This window comes from Eriocheir sinensis, unplaced genomic scaffold (assembly GCF_024679095.1).
Source record: "Eriocheir sinensis breed Jianghai 21 unplaced genomic scaffold, ASM2467909v1 Scaffold1031, whole genome shotgun sequence".
Lineage (NCBI taxonomy): Eukaryota > Metazoa > Arthropoda > Malacostraca > Decapoda > Varunidae > Eriocheir > Eriocheir sinensis.
In genome coordinates, this window is record NW_026110332.1 from 45,001 (window position 1) to 65,000 (window position 20,000).

Consider the following 20,000-nt stretch of genomic DNA (forward strand, 5'->3'; position numbering starts at 1 on the left):
CACCTCTTACAAGAGTTTGAGGCTTGAGAAAGAGCGGCGGGACACATTCATTGACTGGCCCGTGAAATGGTTGAAACCGGAGGACCTGGCTCGTGACGGATTCATTTATCTGCGGGAGGCAGATCACTGCGCCTGCGTGTTTTGCCGGGGCATCGTGGGGGCGTGGGAGAAAGGAGACATCCCTCGGAAGGAGCACCAGCGTCACTTCCCACAGTGCCCATTCGTCAATGGGAAGCCGGTTGGCAACATTCCCTACGCCCAGGGCATGATCATAATATCACACTTCACCCCGAGCCCTGAGGCTACCCCTCAGGGCGTGGACGTGTGTGGCCTAGGGAGGCCCATGCAAGACTCATACCCTGAAGGCAGTGAGTATATTGTTCGTAAAAGTACACATTGTTGTGTAAATAGCAAGTACTACATTTTTTACCTGTTTTTACAGTGGCTAATTATAAAGAAGCTGTTTAATTAAAGGATTGCCCTTCACCCCATTTTTAATAATAAGTTTGTCCTCTGAAGAGCACATTCCATTTATTTAATAGTAAGTCTGTCCTCTGAAGAGCACATTCCATTTATTTAATAATAAGTCTGTCCTCTGAAGAGCACATTCCATTTATTTAATAGTAAGTTTGTCCTCTGAAAAGCACATTCCATTTATTTAATAGTAAGTCTGTCCTCTGAAGAGCACATTCCATTTATTTAATAATAAGTCTGTCCTCTGAAGAGCACATTCCATTTATTTAATAGTAAGTCTGTCCTCTGAAGAGCACATTCCATTTATTTAATAATAAGTCTGTCCTCTGAAGAGCACATTCCATTTATTTAGAGTAAGTTTGTCCTCTGAAGAGCACATTCCATTTATTTAGAGTAAGTTTGTCCTCTGAAGAGCACATTCCATTTATTTAGAGTAAGTTTGTCCTCTGAAGAGCACATTCCATTTATTTAGAGTAAGTTTGTCCTCTGAAGAGCACATTCCATTTATTTAGAGTAAGTTTGTCCTCTGAAGAGCACATTCCATTTATTTAATAGTAAGTCTGTCCTCTGAAGAGCACATTCCATTTATTTAATAGTAAGTCTGTCCTCTGAAGAGCACATTCCATTTACTTAATAGTAAGTCTGTCCCCTAAAGAGCACATTCCATTTATTTAATAGTAAGTCTGTCCCCTGAAGAGCACATTCCATTTATTTAATAGTAAGTCTGTCCCCTGAAGAGCACATTCTATTCATTTAACAGTAAGTCTGTCCTCTGAAGAGCACATTCTATTCATTTAACAGTAAGTCTGTCCCCTGAAGAGCACATTCTATTCATTTAACAGTAAGTCTGTCCCCTGAAGAGCACATTCTATTCATTTAATAGTAAGTCTGTCCTCTGAAGAGCACATTCTATTCATTTAACAGTAAGTCTGTCCCCTGAAGAGCACATTCTATTCATTTAACAGTAAGTCTGTCCTCTGAAGAGCACATTCTATTCATTTAACAGTAAGTCTGTCCTCTGAAGAGCACATTCTATTCATTTAACAGTAAGTCTGTCCTCTGAAGAGCACATTCTATTCATTTAACAGTAAGTCTGTCCTCTGAAGAGCACATTCTATTCATTTAACAGTAAGTCTGTCCTCTGAAGAGCACATTCTATTCATTTAACAGTAAGTCTGTCCCCTGAAGAGCACATTCTATTCATTTAACAGTAAGTCTGTCCCCTGAGGAGCACATTCTATTCATTTAACAATAAGTCTGTCCCCTGAAGAGCACATTCTATTCATTTAATAGTAAGTCTGTCCCCTGAAGAGCACATTCTATTCATTTAACAGTAAGTCTGTCCCCTGAGGAGCACATTCTATTCATTTAACAATAAGTCTGTCCCCTGAAGAGCACATTCTATTCATTTAACAGTAAGTCTGTCCCCTGAAGAGCACATTCTATTCATTTAACAGTAAGTCTGTCCCCTGAAGAGCACATTCTATTCATTTAATAGTAAGTCTGTCCTCTGAAGAGCACATTCTCGGTGGGGTCTTACCCTTTTTCCACAAGCAAGGCTCAGGTCTCAGGCAAATCTAAATCTTGCCATATCCTACAGTTATCAGGATTGTGTGGTAATTAATTGTGTAGAAGCACGTTTGAGGGTAAACTAAGGTTGTTTTCCATTGTTCATGTTTTGTGTAAAGGAAACTGCTGATGAAATTTATCTGTCTGCTGTCATTTAGTCCTCCTTACTCAGGCCAGGAAATATGATTAGTTAGGATATGTTGACTAGCATTGTTTCCTTTTCCACAGCACCCCCCGGGAAGCTAGATCTTGACTTCAAGAACATGGATCTTTCGCAGCACACAGGCCCCAAGAGAAAGGATTTCCTTTCTCGAGAAAGGCGCGAGAAGAGCTTCGTTCGGTGGCCAGACCAGGTGAAGCAGACCCCGAAGGACTTAGCTGAGGCTGGTTTCTTTTACTGTGGTAAGCATTGGCGACGGGAGTAAAAGGGCTGGCTCACATTCCCACCCCACCTCCACTCTTCGGAGGGATCCCTTTGTTCACCAACAAGCTTGCGACCTCTCCATTTTTTCCACGCCACAACCACTCCTGCTGTCACTGCTTTCTCCACTCCAGCCTAACAGTCCTGCACATCTCCGAGGTGACAAAACTCATCTACTTCCTGTATTCTCCCTCCCACATTCATCAGTCCACTTTCCCTTCACCCTGTATGTCCTCCCTCTTTGCAAGCTGGGCACTGAAAAGTTTAAAGTTGGTACGGGCGAATACATATATCAGAAATATCCAGTGTGATACTTCTTGCATTAGATACAGGGACTAAGGAGCTCTGCTATGGTTTTAAAAAGTAATCGATTCATGGTGATCACCAATTTTTTTTTTTATACGACGCCTCAATTATCAAGTATTTCAAGCTGAAAATATTTACATTTGTTAATAAATCAGTAAAAGCTTTTATTATTCTTTAGTATATATCGTTAAAAACTGTGCCTCCGTGCTGTCACCCTGCCTAGTCAAACTCTTTCGCCTCTTCCTGTCAACATCTACCTTTCCTTCCTGCTGGAAGTATGCCTTCATACAGCCTGTGCCTAAGAAGGGTGACCGTTCCAATCCCTCAAACTACCGTCCTATAGCTTTACTTTCTTGTCTATCTAAAGCTTTTGAATCAATCCTTAACCGGAAGATTCAAAAGCACCTTTCCACTTCTGACCTTCTATCTGATCGCCAGTATGGGTTCCGCAACGGGCGTTCTACTGGTGATCTCCTTGCCTTCCTAACTGACTCTTGGTCATCCTCTCTTAGCCGTTTCTGTGAAACCTTTGCTATTGCGCTGGACATATCAAAAGCTTTTGATAGGGTCTGGCACAAATCGTTGCTTTCCAAACTACCCTCCTACGGTTTCTATCCTTCTCTCTGTACCTTTATCTCCAGTTTCCTTTCTGACCGTTCTATTTCTGCTGTGGTAGACAGTCACTGTTCTTCCCCTAAACTTTTTAACAGTGGTGTCCCACAGGGTTCTGTCCTATCTCCCACTCTCTGTCTGGTGTTCATTGATGATCTTCTTTCCAAAACGAACTGTCCTATCCATTCTTACGCCGATTACTCAACTTCTTTTAATAGAAGACCCACCCTACAGGAACTTAACGATTCAAGGCTGAAGGCAAATGAACGCTTAGCCTCAGACCTTACTATTATTTCCGATTGGGGCAAGAGGAACCTGTTGTCCTTCAACGCCTCAAAAACACAGTTTCTCCACCTATCCACTCGACACAATCTTCCAAACAACTATCCCCTATTCTTTGACAACACTCAGCTATCACCTTCAACACTAAACATCCTCAGTCTATCCTTAACTCAAAATCTCAACTGGAAACTTCATATCTCATCTCTTACTAAATCAACTTCCTCGAGGCTGGGCGTTCTGTATCGTCTCCGCCAGTTCTTCTCCCCCGCACAGTGGCTATCCATTAACATGGGCCATGTCCGCCCTCGTATAGAGTATGCATCTCACGTGTGGGGGGGCTCAAATCACACAGCTCTCCTGGACAGAGTGGAGTCTAAGGCTCTTCGTCTCATTAGCTCTCCTCATACTGATAGTCTTCTACCTCTCAAAATCCGCCGCCATGTTGCCTCTTTTTCTATTTTCTATCGATATTTTCATGCTGACTGCTCTTCTGAACTTGCTAACTGCATGCCTCCCCCCCTCCCGCGGCCCCGCTGCACAAGACTTTCTGCTCATGCTCATCCCTTTACTGTCCAAACCCCTTATGCAAGAGTCAACCAGTATCTTCACTCTTTCATCCCTCACGCTGGCAAACTCTGGAACAATCTTCCTTCATCTGTATTTCCTTCTGCCTACGACTTGAACTCTTTCAAGAAGAGGGTGTCAGGACACCTTTCCTCCCGAAATTGACCTCTCTTTTTGGACACTCCTTTGACCTCTATTCAGGAGCAGTAAGTAGCGGGCTTTTTTTAAATATTTTTCTTTACGCCCTTGAACTGTCTCCTTAGCTGTAAAAAAAAAAAAAGACAACGAAATACGTGTTTTGCTCAGTCTAACCAATATAAGCATTTTTTTTCACTCCCTAACTCACAAATTCCACCTTCATCTATGATTTACCATGCAGTACCTTGCCGGTAGATGGGTCCACTGTGGCTGCGGTGCAGCTCTTACTCGTAATTATAGCTCTATGTTATGGCTACACCGCCTGCACACCTGTTCAGCATGTCACTGCTCTGAATACTGTGGGCAAATGAAAAAGTGGTGTATCTAAGTATGTAATATTGTCACTCAATGAAAAAATATGAATAGGGGGCAGAACCACAATTAGGATGGAGGCCGTACCGAATTGCCAACCTACGGAACTGTTCTCCGTCACCAAGAAAATAGAAACATTTACGGCACTTCAGTGTGTGTATAATATATATATATATATATATATATATATATATATATATATATATATATATATATATATATATATATATATATATATATATATATATATATATATATATATATATATAGTAATATGTATATATGTAAAAGGGCTCGCACACATTTCCGGTCACGGTTCCAATCTTCCCCGATCACTCCCAGTCAGCCAATAGGGGCCTGACCACTGGCTAGATCGGCAGTATCCCCGGGATAGGCGGCGCACCTTCGGTTTTCCGAATGTGTACCGCATGCAGACCGGCGGCTTACCGCCTGTAAACCGGCGACCATGTACGATTTTCGATTTCTCCGACCGGCGGCTGCAGCAGGTCAGCCTGCGGTAGGTCGTCGGTTTACCGCGGGCAGACAGGCGGCGGGCGAAGAGGAGACGTGGGGCAACGTGTGTGAGAACATGGGTGCAGAGAAGAAACACTTAATGCACATGGAGAGGGACATGTTCCAAGAGGTGCTGAAATGTGCGAGGCCTTTAAGAGGCTCGCACACATTCCCGGTCACGGTCCTGATCTTCCCCGATCAATCCCGGTCAGTCAATCGGCGGCTGACCGGCGGTATGATCGGGGATGGTCGGCGGCAAGCCGTCAGTGCACTGCCGGTAGTAAACCCTGATGACCCTGGACGCCGCCGACCACTCTCGGTCAACTTAAAAATTTTCAAAAATAACGGGGATGCTTCCGGTCGACCGGCAGTATCGATATAAAACGGCAGCTGACCGGCGGTACACCTGCGACTGCCGGCGGCGGCAGACCGGCGGTAGACAGCGAGTTAACACCTGTGTTAGATTAGTGGGTCCTTCCCTCCACACCCCCCTTGCATCTGTAGATAAAATACACTTCCAGGTTTATTAGCAATGGTGAGCCTAAGCAGACCATAGAACACTCAAGTTAATAGAGGCGATTGTTTTGCATTTCTTCATAAGCCTCGCAACAGTAGCCCACATCTTGTTAAGATATCACAAAATACTCCAACGACAGAACTGCCAACCCTTCCTCCATGGCTCGCGCCCCCACAGAACTTAGTAACGCCCCCCCCCCCCGGTGTACGAACCCCTGGGTTACGATGAAAGTTGATAGGTACCACCAGTTCCCTCTATCTACGACTGGATTCAAATTCCACGTTACACCGCCATTTCCTTCCACAGGGCTGAGTGACCACGTACTGTGCTACCACTGCGGCAATGGAATACGAAACTGGGAGAAGGAGGATGACCCATGGGAGGAGCATGCTCGGTGGTACCCAGAGTGTAACTATGTACTCGTCAAGAAGGGGCAGGAGTTTCTTGATAAGGTGCGTTGCTCTGCTTTGCTTATTTAACATTTTACGAAGCAGCATGCCTGTTGCCTGTTGAGCGATAAGCTAGTCAAAATCATCCAATCTTCCATGCTAGACTGATACAGTTTCCATTATAACTACTCTCTTGTATGTTCAGTGTACTCACATTGTTGTTTTCTTTTTCTAAACTTTGCTAGTTTTCATGGGAGGATTGGAAGAATATCATGTCATCATTTACGCGAAATTAAAACATTTCCTAGAAAAAGAACATATTAGACAGATGGGTGAACTAGAAAAGGCTGAAGATTATTTTGATGATCATATAAGTTGTTGATTCTAAAACTGCAGGTGAGGCGAGAGAAGTCACCACACCTGCGATCCCAAACAACCCCCAAGACCAGTTCATCATCCTTAGCCCGGCCAAGCGTCACCGAGAGTGAATTTGACTCCCTCATGGAGCTAGATATCATGAAGGCCACAACAGAAATGGGCTTTCCAGCTGACAAAGTTCGACCAGCTCTACGGAGGAGGCTAGAGCAGACAGGCCTGCCCTTCTTCAACCTGGATGCTTGCATCGAGGCCGTCCAGCAGTACATGGAAGAGGAAACTCGCCTGGCCCTCTCGGAGTCATCGGCTACATCCAACAACTCCCCTCGTGCTGTGATGGAGAAGGAGGCCGAGAAGGCACTTCCCTCTACCGAGCCTTTAATCAATGGGAGGCCACAGCCGTGTAAGTATAAGTTGAAAATGTTAGCTCCTACAAAGGCATTGATGTGAGCTTCCTTTTCGTTACAATAGTGAAGCACTGTAAAAAAACTCTTGTCCAATATGTGTACTATACATAATATGGAGGTCATACATTAATGTAAAGTCTAAAAGCAAGTCTTCTTCCCCCGCCAAACAGTCCAAGACCCTGCTGTAAAACTAGAGGAGTTCAGAGACTCCCACCTTTGCAAGGTGTGCATGGAAGCTGAGACAAACATGGTGTTTCTGCCGTGTACCCACATGGTAACCTGCTCATCTTGTGCCCTAACCCTTGCCCAGTGTCCCATCTGTTGCAAGGAAATCAAGCACGCCATCAAGGCTACCTTCTCCTGAGTGCCCTCAAAGATCTTCTTTTAGTTTTATTGTTTGTGGATGCGTAATGCGGGGAAAACCAGAGCAATCGATCCTCTTAAATAATTAAGGTATTAACTGTGAATTATGTGATGGTGCGGCGCAGGGCAGACATTCAGACAGACAGACGAACCAGTGACGGGTCAACATCGCGTGGGTCTGACTCATCGTGAAGGTGCCGATGATGGCGATTAGGTTTTTCTTTCACGGGGAACGACGAGGAGGAATTTTTCACCTTAGTCACGTGGGAGAGAGGAACAGCTGCCTCTGAACTCCTGAGTTAGCGGAACAGGCCAAGTATCTGTAACTACAACCACCGGTGGTATGCTAGTTCAGCCGGCAGCCACGCCAAAGGGGGAAGGAGGAGGCGAGTAGGGAAGGCGTTGAGAGCCGCCTATCAGTCGAGCTCTCGCCTCTCCTTACGCAGGTACGTGTGAAATTAACTCCTACGGACAGTGATTATTTAGTGTGTTACAATGTTATTATTATACCTATAACGGTCAAACTCAGACGAGCTCTGGCCTCTCCCTACGCAGGTCCCCTACTGACTGGGCGGTTACCCCCTTGTTGTGTAGTAAAATATGTAAAGTTTCCCTTTCTTGTGCCGATCTATGATCACCCTCTGGTATCTTAGACCCGCACGAATGTCTCACGCCATGATTAACTCAGTAATAGAAAAGGAGAAATTTTTAGTGTCATTTGTATAGTCCAATGTTTGTGTGGATTCATGACCACCTTCTTGGTGTCCTGAACCCCCACGACTACCTTGCTTCCATGATCATTCATCCCTGTGAATACATATCAGTGGAAGGAAAAAAAATTTCTGTGATAATTATGTATCATTGGACCGTGATTAGGGTAGCTTGTTATTTAGCAACGGTAAGGTGTTTAAGCTATGGCCAGTGTACCATATCTACTATATAGTTGTAAATGTCTGAAGAGATGAGTGAGCCCTTTAAGGTGAAGAGGAGTGATGAATGATAATTATTAATTAGGATTGTTACATAACTCCAGTAAGCTCGCTGCCATTACCAACAGAATGATGAATTGTAAATAATATTGTTACATAACTCCAGTAAGCTCGCTACCATTACCAACAGAATGATGAATTGTAAATAATATTGTTGCTTAACTTCAATAAGCTCGCTACCATTATATACCAACATAGTGTGAATAAACCTCATAATTTAACCTTTGTGCTGCGTCACCCTAACAACAATGAAGCTCAGTTGGTAGTAATATATTAAAAACAGAGGATCGAAGCTGAAGGCAACACATATGGAGTAGCAGAGGAATGAAAATAAGTAGAACAAAGAAAAAATATACGAAATGTGCAGAACAAGAACATTCTGGAATTGAAAGTGTTGGGTTGGATGGCTGGATAGGGTGGATGTCTTCAAATACCTGAGGTCTATCCTGTCAGCGGATAGTAATGAAAACAGGGAGATAACTGGAAGAATCCAAGCCGGATGGAGAAGCTGGAGAGAGGTGTCCAGAATACTGTGTGATAGGAAAATGCCAGAGAAACTAAAAGGAAAGGTATGCAAGGCCAGCAATGACGTACGGAGCGGAGACAGTAGCCGTAATGAAAACAAACGAGAGGAAGATGGAAGTTGCTGAACTGAGGATGTTGCGATAGATGTGTGGCGTGACTAGGAAGGACAGAACCAGAAATGCAAGGATTAGAGGAACAGTGAAGCTGCTGGAGGTGTCAAAGAAAATGCAAGAAGCAAGACTGAGATGGTAAGGGCATGTCATGAGACGAGATGGAGAAAGTGACGAGAGGAGAATACTGGAAATAGAAGTGCAGGGAAGAAGAAGGAAAGGAAGACCCAAGACGAGATGGAAGGAATGCACAGCAGCAGACATGAGAGAGAAGGGCCTGAACACCAACATGACAGGCGACAGATGAAAGTGGAGCCTGCTCAGAATAAACAGCGACCCCGTATTAAGACGGGCTAATCAAGCTAACAAAGAGGTTTGTGTATGGAGCAGGGAATGGAGTTATCAACCCATACATGTAGACTGCCAACTATAGTGAGCCACAAATTCGAAGGTAGTTAGAGGGGGGACCCAAGCCTCTCCAAAGCGCTGCCGTATCACCCTCAATACAACACCCTCTCTCATATGTCAGCTATTTACTATTTGATATTGTTCATTTAATATTCTGTCTATTTAGTGCTATGAGGTCGCTTTTTAGAGTAATGGCAAAGAATTGTCAAAAATTCCATAACACATGATTTATTTTTTTATCTCTGACATTATCAGCGATCAAGACGCCATGCCACTTCTTCCCCACCTCTATGCTCGATTACAGTTAGTCCAACGGCTGTCCCTACCCCCAGTGCTAGATTGGGCAGCGCTGTAGCCCCAGCGGGACCCAGTCGAAGTGATTTTCTATTTGTGTCAGACTACAGCGCTTGTATGTGTTGAGAAATGCAAGGGCTTGAACGTGTGGGTGTGGTATTGGAATGTGTTTTAAAGCATTTTACCAAGCCATTACCAATTAGAACAGACATGGTAATATTAATCGAGCCTCATGTGCCCCGGCCACTTTACTCGGCACGAGAGGCGCTATGACGGCATGTTTGCGCCAGTCACACGTTGTTTCAGCCTTGTCCCTATATCTTCATACAACAGAGAGCTTCTGTGTTATCCCTTATCTATTTCATAAGAGTCCTCCTTTGCATGCATGAATGCACGAAATGTGTGGCAAAATGTTTGATATGTGTGGAGGTAAAGTTTGGGGAATGCGCTAAGCTGCACGTGGCCACTACCATGTGACACGTTTATTTGTCTAAAGTTATGTTTCCTATTATTATTATTATTATTATTATTATTATTATTATTATTATTATTGTTGTTGTTTTTCTTCTTCTTCTTATTATTATTATTATTATTCTTACTGTTATTATTATTATTATTATTATTATTATTATTATTATTATTATTATTATTATTATTATTATTATTATTATTATTTTTATCGTTGTTTTTCTTCTTCTTATTATTATTATTATTATTCTTACTGTTATTATTATTATTATTATTATTATTATTATTATTATTATTATTATTATTATTATTATTATTATTGTTGTTGTTTTTCTTCTTCTTCTTCTTATTATTATTATTATTATTATTATTATTATTATTATTATTATTATTATTATTATTATTATTATTATTATTATTATTATTATTATTATTATTATTGTTGTTGTTTTTCTTCTTATTATTATTATTATTATTCTTACTGTTATTATTATTATTATTATTATTATTATTATTATTATTATTATTATTATTATTATTATTATTATTTTTGTTTTTCTTCTTCTTCTTCTTCTTCTTCTTCTTCTTCTTATTATTATTATTATTATTATTATTATTATTATTATTATTATTATTATTATTGTCGTTTTTCTTCTTCTTCTTATTATTATTATTCTTACTATTATTATTATTATTATTATTATTATTATTATTATTATTATTATTATTATTATTATTATTATTATTATTGTTGTTTTTCTTCTTCTTCTTATTATTATTATTCTTACTGTTATTATTATTATTATTATTATTATTATTATTATTATTATTATTATTATTATTATTATTATTATTATTGTTATTATTGTTGTTTTTCTTCTTCTTATTATTATTATTCTTACTGTTATTATTATTATTATTATTATTATTATTATTATTATTATTATTATTATTATTATTATTATTATTATTATTATTGTAATTATTGTTGTTTTTCTTCTTCTTCTTCTTATTATTATTATTACTGTTATTGTTATTATTATTATTATTATTATTATTATTATTATTATTATTATTATTATTATTATTATTGTTATTATTATTGTTTTTCTTCTTCTTATTATTATTATTACTGTTATTATTATTATTATTATTATTATTATTATTATTATTATTATTATTATTATTATTATTATTATCATCATTATTATATTCTTATTATTCTTATTCTTATTCTTATTCTTATCATTATTATTATTATGATGATGATGATTATAATTAGTAGTAATAGTAGTAGTAGTAGAGGAAATGGTGCAAATATGGGCTACCATTTTTTTTCTCCAAATATATTTGAGTTTTAACGGCGGTTAAAGAAATTAATATCCGCAATAAAAATGTTATGTTTACTATACGCTCAGCATGCAATGTCCTTAAAAATCACTACAGTTTTTTGTAAAATAACTTTTTTATTCAATTGCTCAAAATAAGCTACTTATATAGAATATATTTAATGGTATATATAAACGAGATAAAGGTTGAAAACTGAATGCCACAGGTACCTTTAATTAATTTATTTTTCATACACAACCGTAAGTAATCACAGATGAAAGAAAACTTATCCCTTTTCAGTATTGTACTAGATCCTCCTCCATCCTGCTGGGTCCAGTGCTAATCCTTCCTCTATTTCTAATACTACCAAGAAGTGGATTCCCAACCTTTACACCTTTTGGAGAGGAACCCTCATGTAATAATTTCTTTTTCATATTCCAAGGAACCCCTATATATAGTATTCTAATTTATATATTATTTTTACGAAAAGTACTTGAGCAATATAATTCATATAAAATCTAATATTACATCAACTGAGAGTTCACACTAATAAGTCAGTAATGTTATGACTTACCTTCAGTGTGACACTTGCCCAGGCTTGTTTCTCTCTGCGTATCATCTGTGAAATTCTTGGCCGAATTTTTGACAGACACAGCGCAGTTCTTCCTCGACAGATAAAGACGATTTTCTTGATTTGCTTTTTAATGATATGGTCAAGGCCTGAGAATGCTTGTCTCACAGAGGTAAGAAGTTGAAAACCTGGAGTAAAACATTCAGTGCTTTCTACTAAGATGACAGGGTACTCTCACGGTTGAAATCCAAAAACTTGTCAAGTAGGGTACTTCATTAAATTTCATTTTCAAGGTCTGATCGCACTGTAATTACTCAGTTCCTTCTTCTTCTTGCAGACTAAGTAGGTTTTCTGTACTTGTGGTGAGAACTCAGGTGAAGGGGTTTCTCACCCCAGTCATACATATCTGATGACAAGGAGAGGGAAATACTTATGAAAGTTTCTTCTGACAGGTGATCCCAAATGACTTGGTAATTAATGGATGACATATTCATATTTAGTCTGAGTTTGAACTTGAAGTAGTGAGTGGAAACATTTCGACGTTTCCTCTTGAAAGGAAAAAAGCTTTTTTCCAAACAGAGAGTTTATTCTTAAATGGCAAGAAGTTTGTCTGTGGAAGCAAGAGATGCTTTCCTTTGCACCCTGCATGTTATGTTCCAAGTTATTTAGAAATGCTGATAAATATCTGCTAAATATGCTAATTTCATTTGCCAGTTTGTAGATTCAAGACACTCCACAGAAACTGGCTTTATTATTCTCTTTGAAGAAAAGCAGCAGCGTACCTGTCGCAGCTCAAATACCTATGACAAACTTCTTTACCTCTCGATAGCCATCGAGCCTCTCTGTGCAGGAGAAGTGTCGCGTGAGAGTCTTTTTGCATGTTTTCACACAACCTTGCAAACATGCGAGACTTCAGAGGGCGCTACGGCTTTATAAAAGTTGGGACCATGTTCACAGTTATATCAAGAACTTGTTTTAAATCATTCCCAATACCTCTTTTGAAACCAGAACTTCTCAGTGGAGAGAAAACAGTGAGTTGTTATGACTTCAGAGTTTTTTCTTTCACGCGTGATACAAAGTTTTCCTTGTACTAGAACCAATCATTGAGGGAGCACCATCAAGTGCAGATTCCAACGCACTGGTTCCATGACAAATTATAAGATTCCAGGTAAAGAAGACCAAGATGTTGAAAATGTCGTGGCCTTTGGTGTAGTTTCCTGGCAGTTCTTTACAGCATAAAAAAATTCCATTATTTCACCTTCATTCATTTCAAATCATTACAAATGCTTACAGCAGCTGAGCTTTACCAGTTATATCAGTTGTCTCATCTACTTGGAGCATTAAGTTGTTATTCTGCGAGTATTTCTGACAAAATACCAAGAAATATTGTTGGACAGAGTCATCCACACGCCTACTAATTGTATTTATCAGAAACAGGAACCTTGCTTACTCACATTCAGCTTTCTTCTGATGTAGCATTGTTCTCACAATTATTTTACAGGTTAGCAGGCATTATTAGACTTTCCTGCGATAGTGTGACTTTTCATTTTCTTGGCAACTCAGCTCAGCCACTAAATAGCTTGCTTCTTGAAGCCTTATCACTCGATGGATTTACCTTCCTTTCAAAAAACTTTTTCTTTGTTTCTGCTGTGAATCCAAGAGTCTTCGAAAATAATCCACGGATTTGTTTGACAAGTGGCTGTGATTAGGTACTCGAAGTGTCATGTTTTAATCTTGGCTGGGACCATAAGCTGTGTTAGCGAGTTTTTTTCCACAAACAATACACAAAGGAAGTGGACACTTTTTCTTCTCCAGTCCATGTAAAGCCAATGGCACAGATAACTGTCATTGTGAAAGGCGATTTTTTTTTTTTTAACATCGCTCACTTCTTTCCCTTTACTCGTACCTTAGCTGCTGTATATTGTGACTCATTGTCACTGTCCTCCCTCTCCACTGCCATGCTTTCTTTCAAATATTTCAACATGCCGCAGTCTTCTAAATCAGTATCAAATAATATTAACTGGTGAGATTAATTAACACAACGTTTCACCTCGGTTGCTGTTGTCAAAACTGACTGAAGGAAAGAGGAAATTGAACAGCTGGGCTGGGGGTCGAATGACACATGTATGATACTCGTACTGGGTTGCGTCACCCTACCTACCACCCGTCACCAAACCAGCAGGTAAGGAATGAAGGGCGTATCCCGCACCGGTACAATAAGACATTTTTTTTTTTCCTTAATTCTATGCATAGCATTTGCTCTCATTACTAGTATATACATTATTACTTTGACTGACACGTACCTGAGTATAAGTTGGTGTCTGAAGTGTGCTGTGACGTGTTGTTGAGTAGGGGAGTTACGAATTATGAATTAAGATCACTGTCATATTGGTAGTAATAAAGCACATAATTATTTTATTGGTTTTCTCATAGAACCCTGGTGATGGTCGGTGGAACCCCAGGTTCCACAAGGAACCCCTGGTTGGAATCACTCGATTAGAGGATGCAAGGAGGGAATGTAAGAACAGAGTATGAATGGCGACTCTCCTGCTGTAGCCTTCTCCTCTGGGGGCAGTGAGCTTTTCAATTCTGTATATATATATATATATATATCTATATATATATATATATATATATATATATATATTTATATCTATATATATATATATATATATATATACTTATATATATATATATATATATATATATTTATATATATATATATATATATATATATATATATATATATATATATATATAAAATGAGAAGAATATAATGAACCAAATAAACTAGCAAAAAGATATATCCAGTGTATATAATGGAAAGAGAGAGAGAGAGAGAGAGAGAGAGAGAGAGAGAGAGAGAGAGAGAGAGAGAGAGAGAGAGAGAGAGAGAGAGAGAGAGAGAGAGAGAGAGAGAGAGAGAGAAATTTACATAGAAAATCAGGACTACACAGGACCCCATGGTCCAGCTTAGGTGGTCTGTCCTTAAACTCTAAGCTTGATTTTTACATTAATCAGAAGGCTCTAAAACGATGTATTTCCAACTCTAGTTGAAGGAAGTGACGGTAAGCTTTGTTTCTGAAGGAGTCAATCGTATTAACTCAGACCTCCTGACGGTGGGGAGCTTATTCCATTCTCGCACTACAACGTTAGTGAAGAAAAAATTTGAATTGCAGTCTGAATTTACATTTGAGTTTTATGCCATTGTCCCTCATACGCAAAGCGGTGTCATCGATCATAAACAATGTTGATCTGCTCTACACTCGTTAAAAACCATCAAGTATTTTAAAAACATTCGATCAAACTTTTCCTCGGAGGCAACGTTTCTCCATGCGAGAACATGTTAAGGGTGGGAAAGCCTCTCTTCAGTAGGGTTTGACATTGTAAGGAAGGATCATTTTCGTTTGCCCGGACACTGAACACCTTCTTAACTTAGCAATGTCCTTTGGCATGGTGGGGAAACCAAAACTATGTAGCATTTTCCAAGTGGGGTCTGACTAAACTATTGTAGAGCGGAATTATTACATCTTTATTCTTGAATAAGAAGTTTCTCATGAAATTGAATCTTTTTGATATTTGCATTTCCTTTAATTTATTTTCAGTCACCGTTGTTCGAGCTTCCCTAATGTCGATGATCACTGATTTATGATCGCAAGGACCTATCTAGGGTTACTCTAACAAGTTCCTAGTAAAGTTATTTTGTCAAGTTGGTACAGATACCATTTGGCTTAAGTGATAATTTTCTACAGAAAATTCCGATCATTCTAGCGTGACACCTTCTGTACCTGACAGCGTTACTCAGTCAAAAAAAATATGGGGGGAGTAAGGTTAAAAGTCTCCTTAATATCAGTGAGTCGCTGTTATTAACCTCAAGAAAGTTCATTTCATGCGCTAGTACAGTTAAGCCTCATCAAGTTTCTTTGTCCAATTACAATGTATATATATTTGATAATAATACAATTTTAAAGCAACTTTTACGGAGAACTTTTTCTTCTATATATTTTACTTTTTTGCTATAAAAGGGTGTCACTCTTAGAGGTACGCATTGGGCAATGACACAACGAGAGTCGTTAAAAACAAAAAGAAATTTTCTTTTATATTCCAGATATTTTTTCTGTATTCATGTCAACATGTCTCCTTTCAGTATTAAGTTGTGTGTGTTTTTTAGCATAATTATATTAGAACAAGAAAGGAAATATATAACTCACATACGCAAAAAACATTTTATAGGAAAATATCATTTATTCCATGAATAGTGGACAAATTGCAATGAAGAGTTTCCTTTTACTAAGTGCCGCAGACTCTTGTTTTGTATGAGAGCATACCAACCGTGAACACAGAGGAACAGCTTTACATTTCAAACACCTGACTGGTTTAGTGGTTAGTCTATGAAACTCAGCAACTCTGGCTTTCCTGCAGGGCACTTCTTTGTGCGTACACCATCATGTAGTCTTCCTTACCATCTAGTGTACTCTCCTTCCTTTACACCCCCTCACCACCTGGACATTCTCGTTGACATCCCTAATTATGCCGACTCCCAGCAGATTTAAAGTGTCACAAGTGTGGAGATAGTGATGCATTTCAGAGAATATGTTCCTTCTAATAACTGCTTGAAACATATTAATTGTTCACATCCGGTTTTGATTCGCTAAAAAATGCAGAATGTACTTAGGTGTCGAGTACTTAACAACAGAACAGAAATGAACACCTTCATTTCTTTGCGAGTTTTGTTTAGTACATGAATTTTTATTCAAAGAATATTTGTGGGAGAATTTAGTTTATTTTTATATTATTATATTTTTTTACATCGGAGCCTGTGGTTTTGGTGGCTATCTTGGAGGGCCTGGTGGTTGGCCTCCCAGCCCATCTTGGTACAGGCAAGTGTTTATAGTAACCATCTGGCGCTTATTTCTTGGCTCATGCTCCAACAATAAGCAAGAGCTCATTCCTGAATGACTTGGACTATTTGTCTATAGTGTGGGTTGATGGGTGGTCTTCATGACAGCATGGGGGGTAGTCTTAGGCCACTCGGTGGTGACTGAAATCCCAGGTGTTAGTGGCAGATCTCGAAATAGCGTCGTTCAGAACGCTGTGCACGTGGGGCCCGCACGCTAACCACTCAGCCACTATAAAATTTATCGCACTGAATTATAGATATTCAAAACACTTAACAGGTGTATCAAATTCTTCATTACAAGCTTCAAGTATTGTTGCAATCTCATGACGAGTCAAACTGAAACCAGAAAATAATGATCCGCACTCAGTGGAAAAAAGACTGAATTGTTGAGTGTATGCCCAATATCACCTCGAGGTGACAGTCGTGAGTTTCATGGAGATTACCTCTAATAGTAAGAAATACCTATTCGTGCTGTTACACTCACTAGGTTTTTCTATTAAGCATTTAACTGTTGAGAAACACAGAGGAAAAGTTATTTAAAGTTGTTTTATATTGCAGGAATACATTGTTTTGGCATAGGTAATGAGGGATAAAAACAGGAGCACTACATGTTCTTTTCATCAGATGCCAGAGTTAACGTAAAACAAAATATTATTCCCCCAGAGCTGAAATATACAAAACAGAAGTGTTAAACTGTGATGCCCTCGGCTCTCCGCTCTTCATTTAAGGCACCACTGAGTGTGTGGGGGTTCTCACAAGAAAACAAAAACTAAAACCATAATAAAAAAATAACTGCGAAACCAATTCATGCGGTGTGGAATGAGTCTAAGACAATCAAGAGAACGTTAAATTACTTGACAACCCTACTCTCCTCGTGTCTGTGTTAATGAAAGGAAAAAAAAAAAAAGAATTTTTGGTAGCATTCTTAAGTACGACTTTGAACGAAGGAGGAGGGAGAAGCGGTGACTCCTACAATTGATTAACGTGGAATATATTGTAGGTAGGAGGAAAACAAGCAGTGTTACATTATATGGTCTCGGTTTATTAGGACACTGGATATTTATAATTAATCTGCCACCCTTGAAGAGGGGATGGGGGAGGAAGACGATTTAATCCTCAACCTATCCTGTAACGGCGACGGGACAGCGAGTCTTAAAAGGACCAAGGGCGACGGAGGCCTCTATAGTCACAACCCTGTCATTATTCTGTTATTACAAGTATTACAAAATTACGCAATACATACAAAGAAAAGGGGGGGAAAACATTTATAAATATATAGGCGACGGCAACACTCCCCTTTCTCCTACCAATCACGAAACTCACAACAGCACTTTTCCCTACGTATCTTGATGCGGCACAGAGGCCACGACAGGGGGGAAGAGGGTTAAACCCCTTACAAACACAACGATTTGACACCCATCCTAACTAGTGTGTGTGTTGGGGAAAGAAATTAAAAGGGGCTTCCCAATATGACTGAGGAGGAGTTGGTTACAGGCATTGAGGGATTACTTATCTGCCAGCGAGGTGATGTCTCATGGCTCCTGGGCTGGCTGTTCCATTCACAAAGGGACGGCGAAGCCATGGGGCACCCACTGTTAGCTGTGAGCAGGGCTAAGGGTATCAGATGACTAACTGTGGTAACCCTTATAAATCATGTGAACACTGTAATTTTAACTGGGAAGTTATATCCAGGGAGAACAGCGCCTACCTGCGAGCAGTGTGGCGAAGGGTATCAGATGACTAACCTCGCCCAGCGCGGTGGGTTAGGGTTACCTCGATGCAGCCGGAGGGGTAAGAAAGAAGCAACGGATAGAGAGAGGAGGAGTGCAAAAGCCGCTGATCGCCAGTTACTCCTAACTAATAATTATGCAGGAAAGGTTGTATCCTTCGACGACGGTTCGAACCTTTCTCCATAGGTTTGTAGAGGAAAATTAACGTCCTGACGTTATTTGCTTGTTTGGCTTGCACTACAAAACAACATTATAAACGAATGATCAATGCAAATGTCTAAAGGGTTAGAGATATGACCATTTAAAAAAATGTCACCAGTAGGTGACATTGAAACACTTTCCCTGGTTAAGTGACTGCCTTAAAACGGCATACATTTCTAACATATTCTTGGAGTGATTTCCCTTGGAGGTCTGGTAGGTAACAGATATATTTAAATTGATTTCTTGCAATATTTACTCGCTTTGAACAAATGTTCAACTTTACTGTCTCTTGGTGTTCTGTCAGTGGGGTCGTAAATAGCTTTTGACCAAAAGGGAAACTCCCACCACCTCTACGGTTAACACTGTTTTAGTTGAAGAGTCTGTAGCCATCTATATTAGTATTCTGAACTTAAATCAATATTTCTGTGGTGTTGATAAATGTTTCTGTTATAGCAATGACGTCAAAAATTGGCGTTAGAGCAATACATTTCAATTCATCGAAGTTTCTTGCAGGCTCTGCGCATTGAAACTACAAGGACTTTATTTTGAGGATTTTCTGGTAAATTGAGGTGGTGGTACTTGCGGATCTCACTAGTTTCGCGTTTGTTGCGATGCGAAGAGGCGGTCTATTTACACGGGCAGGTTGGAGGGACGTGGCTGAGAGAGTTTTTTGATCGGGTGTCACGTACTGCGTCTGTTTAGGAGCCTCTGAATCTGGCTGCCCCGATGGGGGACAGGTATTATTCCGCCCCTGTGGAAAGGCTCACCCTGGCTGTAGAAATTGTTCCAAACATTAAAGAACCCAACATCAAGCTCCCTGCAAAGAGTCATAAGTTGTTGTTGGAGGCTGAAAGCCTTGCTGAAGAAGTCACTTCCTCTGCCCACTTCCGTGGTAGAACTCCTGAAATCGAAATGTTAAGGGATTTAGATTTGTACTGATGGATAAGCCTAGAGTACTTGTCCAGCAGTTCCTCAGACTCGGAGTTGTTGTGGGGATGGTATCATCGTGTGGAAGGAGAGGAGATGGCATTCGTACCTGTGTGGGAAAACAACACAGGTCATTAGAAGCCTCAGCGGAACCTTATCCAGAACGCTGTGATGTCGTCAGCACGCCAGCTCCAGTATAACAATAGTCACACCTATGACAGGAGACTCTGCTGAGAGAGAGAGAGA

General features: G+C 39.7%; 1 protein-coding gene across 1 annotated transcript in view; it reads left to right on the forward strand.

The window, feature by feature from the left end:
- The window catches only part of LOC126989053 (baculoviral IAP repeat-containing protein 7-B-like), an 11,680-nt gene extending 3,168 nt beyond the window's left edge, over nucleotides 1-8,512 (forward strand). The window contains exons 2-6 of the mRNA XM_050847602.1: nucleotides 1-368; nucleotides 2,272-2,445; nucleotides 6,075-6,220; nucleotides 6,554-6,935; nucleotides 7,110-8,512. The exon at nucleotides 1-368 is cut by the window's left edge and continues 100 nt beyond it. Coding sequence (XP_050703559.1) covers nucleotides 1-368; nucleotides 2,272-2,445; nucleotides 6,075-6,220; nucleotides 6,554-6,935; nucleotides 7,110-7,303 — 1,264 coding nt within the window. The 3' untranslated portion in view covers nucleotides 7,304-8,512. The remainder of the gene's footprint in view (nucleotides 369-2,271; nucleotides 2,446-6,074; nucleotides 6,221-6,553; nucleotides 6,936-7,109) is intronic.
- Nucleotides 8,513-20,000: the final 11,488 nt, after the last annotated feature.